The sequence below is a fragment of the Topomyia yanbarensis genome, chromosome 2 (assembly GCF_030247195.1).
Source record: "Topomyia yanbarensis strain Yona2022 chromosome 2, ASM3024719v1, whole genome shotgun sequence".
NCBI lineage: Eukaryota > Metazoa > Arthropoda > Insecta > Diptera > Culicidae > Topomyia > Topomyia yanbarensis.
This window is the reverse complement of record NC_080671.1, coordinates 30,355,211-30,364,625: the sequence shown is the minus strand read 5'-3', so window position 1 is coordinate 30,364,625 and position 9,415 is coordinate 30,355,211. Positions and strand designations below refer to the sequence as shown.

At 44.2% G+C, this 9,415-nt stretch overlaps 1 protein-coding gene across 1 annotated transcript; it reads left to right on the top strand.

Annotated features, from left to right (window-relative positions):
- Nucleotides 1-4,234: 4,234 nt before the first annotated feature.
- On the top strand, nucleotides 4,235-5,619 carry LOC131681972 (inactive pancreatic lipase-related protein 1-like). Its single transcript, XM_058963095.1, has 2 exons — nucleotides 4,235-4,307; nucleotides 4,373-5,619. The coding sequence occupies exons 1-2, from the start codon at nucleotides 4,265-4,267 to the stop codon at nucleotides 5,266-5,268; spliced, it is 939 nt and encodes a 312-aa protein (XP_058819078.1). The 5' UTR covers nucleotides 4,235-4,264; the 3' UTR covers nucleotides 5,269-5,619.
- Nucleotides 5,620-9,415: the final 3,796 nt, after the last annotated feature.

The window sequence follows — 9,415 nt, the reverse complement described above, 5'->3', positions numbered from 1 at the left end:
CCTTCCGAAGGAAGACGTGACCACAGATTATTCACCTCAGAAAAATCTCAACGACCTCGGCTGGAATTGAACCCAGGCAAATTGGAATTCGTGGCGGTCACGCTTACCACTCAACCACCGGTGCCGTCACGATCATCTACACCCGCATGAACTCTGAAAAACTACTCTAGCACTCGGTATAGCCGGTATAGCGAATATAGAGGAATGGTGCTTGCTGAGCGGTATTCAGATCAACGCTGATCAATGTAAGGTGATAAGTTTCGGACGCTCGGCAAATATAAGGCGTTGTGAATAAACTCTTCAAGCCTGTGTCATCGAGTGGGTGGCTTCTCTCCGTGACTTGGGAGTGTTATAACGATTAGCACGTGAGTAAAAATTTCTGAAGTGACCCCCCCATTTTTCAGAATGTGGTGAATTTTGCACAACATGTTTTAATTTTATTGTTTAGGTACCCGTGAACATCTTCGTGAAATATTTTGCCGTTATTAGAAATATTTATAATAGTTTTTGTTAATTGAAATTATAATTTTGGCATGCCGGTCGTCAAATGGTGGGATAACAAAATTCTCACAAGTTTCCTATCTCATTCCTCCACGCGAGTCTAAGTCTATTGATGACATTTGGTCCTTAGGCCGGCGAGAATGAGAAGGTGCGAACAGATCTAGCCGAGAAAACATTGCCGTAAAAATGAATAGTTGATCGGAAATTAGCCCCAATACGACTAATCTGACTAGTATCTATGATCACGGGTCAATACGTTATTGCTAACAAGCCCGTGCATCAGGTTAACAGTCCTTTATATTTCCCTTCAGTGTTCGTTATTATCGCTAGTATACTTGTATTCCACAAACAATCCGATATGGAAAATAAGAAATACTGTCCATGATTTATAACATCTCGCGCTATCTTTGCCTGTATAATGTGTTATCACTCGGTAGTTTTCAAGCCAATAAATATATCGTAGAGAAGAAGTAGCGAATTCTGTCCAAATACTGTTGCAATGAATAGTGATCCGCTCCATTACGCAGATAAGATTAGCTTTTCTAGGCAATACTCCCACGGTCGGCTGTGTGGAGTTCAAATTGTTTTTGTTTAGGGAACATAGTATGCTCTCGGTAGCCCGCTGTCCAGAGTTTAAAAAGAACCAAAAACTAAACAAGATATTCTCTTTTTCGAGTGATCGCGCACTCGAAGACTAACTAAAATGAAGTCAGACTAACATGATGAAGTCAGTGTGCAATCCGCCAAAATCATCGTCACAACGCAACGCAACGCAACGCACGGCTCCTGTAGAGGAACGATGTATAGGCGCTCTTTGGTGAACCTCCGGGCAAGGACGCTTGTGGCACCTTTTGCATGGTGGAGGGTCACTTGAATGCAGCGAATGCTGCTCATTTTTTGGGTGTTACTTTATCGTCGTTTTTTGGGGCCAATTCTTCGCCTCCTTAATTGTACCGACGGCTAGTCACAGGCTGTGTACTGTTCAACGTTCTAGTGGCCTTTTTTGGCCCAGTATTTGCTTCGGCTGTTGCCGTTTGCGCACCTTCGTCTGCAGTGGGCTTTCGATCCTCTCCTTGCGTATCAGTTCGTGAGCCGCATACAGTAGGGTGCTTTTGTGTTTTGCTCGTAAGACGGGCTGCCACCGATGCACTCGTTACCGTTGCTGCAGGCTTGCTATAACCAGAAGTCCGTTGTGAGGTGCTCCGTGTTGGCTTACCCACAGGAGCTTTTACAGACCATGTGTGCCTAGAACTTCCACGTTCGGCGAAGGTCGGCCCCCCCTTCAGCTGGCGCATTCTAGCCTTTCCGAATACGTAGTTCAGCTGGTTGTGTTGGGAGGTTATCTGTTTCACTGAAGCCTCATCTACCCGGGAAATACTCGATGTAAAGCGCTTGTTTTGGAATCTGCGACGCTTCAACAGCTTCCAATGAAGCGCCTTCCTAGGGCTTGATTACAGCTGTGGAATCCTTCAGCCACTTAGCTGTATCTTTGTCTACACAGGCGATTTCGAGATACCCTTGTTTGTAGGTGCACTTCCTAAACTTGGGTCTCGTATTGCTTGAGCTCTGCTCCATGACGCTATCGATCAGCGCGCGCATCGAGTAGCATTCGGTTGTTCATGGCTGCGGGTATTTGCAGAATACCCAACCGGAATGATGGCCATCGAGTACGACTTGGCCATTTCGTTGAAAGTTGGGCGCTGCTCAGTTTCCAGTGTCTGTCTAGGATCCTAATTCTTGATCTTTTTCGGTTGCTGTTCCTTCCTGCACCGACTGTTGTTCGGCGACTCCGTGTCCGTCGAACGCTGTCGCTTAGATGGTGCCTTCCCTATTGGGATTTTTGCCACTTCTAGCGCTTCGGTGTCATTGTGGCCGTTTCTCAGCAGCCACCCTTAGCGTTTCTTCGCCGCTCCGTTTAAGTGATGAGTTCTTCCTGTTCCTCTTGTTTTGTTCTCGGAGACCTTCAACCCACCGGTTGCTCCGCCGGACTGGTCTGTGTCCTCCTTGGCCACTGTCCGATCCTCGTCTCTATCTGGAGAGTTGAGAATAGACGAAGTGCAGGACACAACATCCTCCAACGAACCACTATTCAGCAGCTCTCCAAGTTTGCAATCCTTCTCCTCTTCCACCTCCACCGCCGCAATCTCCTCCAAACTCATGTTTACAGTGTTCTTAGTGTTTTCCGTTTTGTTCCCACGAATAGCTAAGGAAGGAAAGTCAACCCTGTCAGAGCCCCGCTTGACAAGGTATGGGCAAAAATACTGTGGGGTGCGCCCTGGTGCCCCACAGGGTCCGCGCGCGGCTTGGTATTTGTCATCACTCCGGATCCCAGTCCTAGTTTTAGTTTCATTTCGATGCTACAGCAAAAGGCTGATAGCACCCAGCCGTCGTCGGTCTAACGATTACATGTCCTCGATAGACTCACGTGGAGGCATGAGATAGGAAACTTGTGAGTACTATGTTATCTCACCATTTGACGGCACAGCTGTTATTAGTCGCCTCTTACGACATGGGGAACAGAAACCCAGTGGGTCAATTCTTCGCTGAAATACTGCGAGAAATTTCAGCCACCTCCGGATATCACACGGCTGGAGAGTTTAACATGATTTATGAACTGTCCACAATACCACTTTTTTCAATTTGCTTAGATTTATGTAAACTAATTGTCATTGTCATTGTTTATGGTCCATTTTGTATTGTCGACAACAATCCCGATAGCCGGCTGTCCGAAGTTCAAGTTGTTTTCGATGAAACAAAGTCTCGGTAAACGGTTGCCCAAAGTTTAAACGCCTTAACATCTAGAACATTTACGTATCCTACAGTCAATAAATTATTCAAACTTATTATTCACGAAGGTTGAATAGTTTATTGAGTTTAGTCGCATCGCTTGCTTGAGACGAATCCTGACTAACAACCCACCCACTACCTAATCCGTGATACTTATGGGAGTTTCACTGAGTCGGGGCCTTCCGTTGAGTAAGTACTCAACACTTCCATTCTCATATCCCAAGTTACGATAAAGATAGTCGTGTCTCGCAATGCTGGTTGTTATTCCTAAACATCGCTCCTCAAGTAGTCTGACTGGACTGAGAGACATCAGTCTGAAATCTAGAAAGAATACCGTGCTTACGCAACGCAACGCAAATAGAATAAATTATAAAAATATGTCAAAAGTTGTTGTTGAGAAAACTTTTTTATTGAAAGCGTCTCCAACTTTTTTTTGAAAATGCTGCATATAGATACTTTCACGCCCTTTTTAAACATTACTCTTAAGTCAAAATAATCTTATTGAATGTAGAAAATGTTTAGTCTTCCATGCCAGTGAAACGTGTAAAATTTCATCGGAATTTAAGATGGATCACGATTTTAATGATTTTCGGACGGATCTTCGTGGAATTCACGTATAGTTCTGTTTTCGTAACGCATAAATGATATTGTTCGAGAATAAAAATCGGATTGTTCACGAATTTTAGAAATATATCTAGCAATTCCAGCCAACTGTAAATTTTCTGTTGAAATGAATTCGATTGGATTTAAACTCTGACTCGCACTTGTGATTTCAAAAGCCAATACTATAATCCAAACTATATTTCCTAATATGCCACATACCAGTTCGCCAGTGAATCCAATAGATTTATTCGATGAAAATCGATTCCCGATATTCACAGAAATAATTTGCTTTAAGTGTAGCATATATTACACTACATTGCCAACTGGTCAATAGTCGCTGTTCATTTTCTAAACCTACCTCTTGTCCAGCAGTATGAAGAGCTGGATCGCTTTCTGGTTCTGTCTGTCGTTTGGAGGTAATTGCCTTTTCAGAATTATATTTTTCATCTGCATCAATATCTCGAATGAAATCTCGTTGTAGCGCTGCAAACAGTTTCACCGCACTATTTCAACTCAGATCAACATGTAAAATTCTACCTGTTCACTGCTGATGATCCGACGTTTCCTCAATTATTGCAATGGAGCAATCCGGAGACTATCAAAAAATCCCGCTTCCATCCGGCCGATCCTACCCGGTTCATCATACACGGCTACCAGGGAGGATTCCACTCGGATATGAATTCGAAGTTTCGTAACGGGTACTTTAAAATTGGCCATTTCAACGTGATCGTCGTTGACTGGGGAGAAGGAGCGAAAGACTATTGGCAATTTGTCAGACCGCAGGTGCCTAACATTGGGCGAACCATCGCAAAAATGATCGATCTTCTGGTACAAGTTACCGGAATGTCGCTCGTTAGTGTCAGCTTAATAGGACATTGCTTGGGAGCACACATAGCCGGAGCGGCAGGCAGAGCTGTACATGGTCAAATTGGTACCATAATTGGTTTGGATCCGGCTGGGCCCGATTTCGTTAAGGGTGGTCCAGATACACTGACGCCGCAGGATGCTGAATACGTCGAAGTCATCCACACCAGTGCAGCGTACGGATTTTGGGGACTCATAGGCACTGCTGACTTTTTCGTGAATGGAGGCGGGTATCAGCCCAGCTGTGGCACAGTCCCACACATTTGTCCTCATCATAGGGCGATTGATTATTTTTCAGAGTCCATATCGAGTAGAACGGGTTTCTGGGGTCGAAGATACAATACGTGGCACGATATGGTAGATAACAAACCCGTAAGTGGGGAGTGCCGTCGAATGGGCGGTGAACCGTCAAACTTCAGACAGGGAGTTTCGGGAATATTCAATGTCGTAACGGCAATTTACGTTCCCTATGCGTTGGGACCGTGTCAAGCGTACTCGCCAAGAAATAATTAAATTTAAACGAATGACATGTGAAGCAGCTTGGGTGTAAACATATATTGCTTGAATCGAAAAGTTGATTGAAAATCAAAATAAAATCATGGCACGTAAATAGAGCATCACAAAGCGTGTGATTTTACACTTATCAAATTTATTGGTATTCAAGCAGCGTGTAAAATTATAAGAAAATTAAAAAAGCACGTGTTTGTGAAATGATTTAATTTTACATGTATTTTCATGCTCCTGATATCCTTGTGCATGAAAATAAATATAAAACTACAAAATATTATTTTCTGCGAATTATATGCGAGTTAAACCGAAACGTCACACCCAAAAGAATAAAATGAAAAACGTAGAAAATAGCTGTGCGCAAAAAAAATCAAATTCATAAAATGGGTAGATATTATTCATTCTTCCAATTATTACACTTCCGGACACCTTCCAGAACCTGGAAAAGGTTGGCGACTGCGTACAGGTCCCATACTCTGGCTTGAGCAATCGAGGAACTGATGTTAATAATAGCGCATTTAATATATAACTTCCCAGCTTTAAATAAGTAACCATTGGAAGTGGTTGTGTAGCTCTCTTTATGACAACGGCAAAAACGATATTAGAAAATACAACGTTTGCTTCCACTCAGAATTGGATCCCAAAACGTAAATTTTCGCCTCGAATTGAACATATATATTAAAGAGAACCACAATCTATTCAAAAATATCCATTAAAAACTGTACCTAAATGGTGATATTTTGTTTTGTGATAATCGTATCCCCAACATGTCCGTCGTACCCCCACCATATGCCCGTTTCAGCCTCAGTCTGAAAAAAGTGCAGATATTTGTTCGCTATTCAGCGTGCTGAGTCATTTTCATGTGATCTTTGTGAATCCGAATATGGAGCTTCATTTCATCTGATGTGCAACTGCCCAGCAGTAGCGCAATTCCTTACATAGACGATACCGCGTTTGGACGACTGAAAATCAAATACATACTAATCTTTCTTAGCTAATGCGGTAAAGAGCTTTAGGATTACTCGCAGGCAATTTTAACTGCTTGGGAGCTTAACTTACCTGCTGTTTGTTTTTGTGCTGTTATTCTTCCCACCCTTCCAATTCAACTTTTTCCCTCCTCCTTCTCCTTTCCATCCACTCAGGAAATGATGAAAAGACACGGCAAGGTACAAATTCATGACTACATACAGGAAACGTGCCATTTGAGCCAATATATTCTGATTACTAATTCTTTTTTTAATACATGGTTCTTGTAAATTCAGTTAACTGCACACATCTACAACACACATTCAACTTTAACCAACTTCCGCCTGTGAGTGATTTAGAGGTTGTGAATAGTTGTTACCTTCATTGTTACACTGATGATGTTTTGTAACCTTTTTGTATGTATGTATGTATGTAGATAGAAAAATGCAACGCAAGCCTTGGAATGAAACCGAATATCCTCAATTACGGATGAAGGTAATTCGGATATAATTTGGCTAAAATAGAATGCTAATCGCTGTAACCACGTTACGGCACTGCACATACAGATCATTATTTCACTCAAATTGAAACACCAATGCAATAAAAGGGTAGTCCCGAATGTGATTAACAGCTTTACCGAAAACTGTAACTTGTTAGGAATTGTTATAACGATTTTCAGGTGGAAGGGGAATCGAAGGAAGTTATTAGTTCTGTCAACACTGCAAATGTACCACCAACACCTGTGTTAATCCTAAATATTTTAGAACCTGTTCATCGAAGAGACTTATTGTCTTCGAAAGAATGTTGCAGAATAATTTTTTGAATTACATAAAGATAGTTGGAAAGTAAAAAAAACGATTTAATTCACCTAACAGCTCCTCGTCAAAACCATTCCGAAAATTCTCATGTTGATTGATTTGTAGAGAATCTCGCGAAACCGGAAGCCGCCATTTGGGATTTGAAAATAGCGCCAAAAATCAATTTTCATGGAAAACTTTGCGGGAAGGTGCAGATTTATTTATTTCTGGCACCTACTCGTCAAGACCATTCCAAAAATACCCATATTGTTGGGGTGCGGGCCATAAGGAATCTTCCAGACCCGTCTCTCCGCTAGCGAATGACGGATCTTAATAGTAGCATGTCTGTAATAACATACGTACCTGGAACTATTGAGAACCAGAGCTACAGGTCCAAAACCCTGGTAAAGGAGGATGGTTGTGATGATCTGGGCCGCGGTCACCACGTAATGCAAGATAGGTCATAACCCCAATTCCAAGGCGTGAAGCGACCCGTGCCGAGGGATGAGTGATCGAGGGGGTGAAAAAGATGCTCGATAGCACCAGTGGTAGAAAATATCCTACCAACGCGCTGGACAGGCCACTATCCCTGATGCGCAAAGTGGTGGAGCAGCTCGCTGCAATAATCGAGTTCACTAGCGCGAAACAAAATATTGGCAAGGGGCTCAAACCGGGGCACCCCTGGACGCTGGTCACCAAGAAGAAGCCGGCACCGACGCCGGAGGTACCGCGGCCCGCGAAGAAGGCCAAGGACAGAGGCGAGGCCTTGTGGTTACAAAACGGACAAGGATAAATACGCCGACGTCCTAAAGTCGATGAGTGCAGTGTACAAGGCCTTGGCCCAAGAGGTCCTTGGTGAAGGCGCTCAGGTCAGGTCACTAGGGGCGGAAATGACTCTCCAGTGCAAGCATCTGGACGAGTTCACGACCGCAGACGATGTCGTCGCAGCCGTCAAGGAGCAATGCGACGTGACAATCGAGCGGGCCGCTGTGCGTTTTAGAGGGGGACCCCTCCGGAACCCAAGTAGCCTACCTCAGGCTACTGAAGGCGGATGCCAAAAAAGGTAACCGAGAAAGGTAAACTGAAGATCGGCTGATCGGTATGCCCAATTAGCATACCCCAGCCGCCTTCAGTGGATAGGTGTGTTATGTTTGCACATAATGGTTAAGATAATGTGCATATTGAATTAAATTATAAAATTAAATTATGGTTCATTGAGGTAATTATGATAAGCGTGCACGGCATACCCGACAGAAGAAGGTGTGCAAGTAAAACACTCGCTTGACAAAAACAATTTTGTCTGGCAACAAAAACCGGACGTAGGCTAAAACGTCAAAAAGGTAGAAAAAAGGAAAAAAACGTGGAGAAAAGTCAGTAGAGAGGTTAGCGTTCAATCGAAAAGAAGGCAGGTACGAGCAAACGGAGGCTGATCCTGCGGACGGAAAAAAAGGAGGACCGTCGTGCTATCAGCAGTCACCGGGAACACATGCGATACCGTTAACACCGAAGATACCACTCTCGCATCCGTACCATCATAGGCAGGAGATAAGTAAAACATCCCCATCGTCACGAGGCGTGAGTATAAAATAGTGCCGCAAGGGTCAGCGCCGGCAGTAAATATAAGAGCAAACCACGCTGCCGTGCGGATGCTAGGTCCCAACGAGTTCGCCGGTAAAATCAAGAGAAAGACGGCAACAACTATTCGGGAGCATCCAATAATCATCCCTCGGCGACATCGGCCCGGTCCCGAGAGGAAAGTCCGTGCAGTCCGGCTCTTCCCAGGTCGGCAATACTCGTAGTGGCAACAATCACCACGACATTTCGGTTCGATCGCAACAGCCAGAGTCCGGTGCGGCTGGCCAAATCCTGAGGAGAACCGGTTTGGTCCACCGAGTACGTGATCAAGTTTCCGAACAAGGCGATCGAAACCTGCACAGCGGATCCGGATCTGCAAAGAAGACAGTATTACAGACCTCAATTGTTCAGACTGCCCGGGAAAGCAACCACAGCGCGGGTGGAAAACGGTGGGGAAACAACCGCCACTACCAATGCAACGGCAAAGCAGCAGATTCATTTGCGGCAACGGAGCGGTTATTGTGAAATTTCTCGGATCGAATATGTTGTGTCGGCGAACCATCTAGTCGCGGAAGAGCGCTGTGTATTTGTGAGGAATGACTAATTCGCTTAGGATAAATAAACCAGTGACGGTGTTCTGGAATAGGCAGCTCTCAAGCAATTCCCGGGGTCACATGATGACGGCCAACATCATTAAGGTGAGTGCACCTCTTTTTACCTCCTTCTAAGAACCATATGTGTTTTGGGGCAATTTTGGGAAACGATTTGGGTAAAGTCAACTTTAATTTTACAGGTGCTATCTGTGCCTTGAGTCC

What these genes read in the sequence shown, in the direction of transcription:
- LOC131681972 (XM_058963095.1), top strand. Translation starts at nt 4,265, where the DNA reads ATGAAGAGCTGGATCGCTTTCTGGTTCTGTCTGTCGTTTGGAG. An exon ending in GTTCTGTCTGTCGTTTGGAG is followed by an intron (nt 4,308 to 4,372) that starts GTAATTGCCTTT and finishes ATCTCGTTGTAG; the next exon opens with CGCTGCAAACAGTTTCACCG.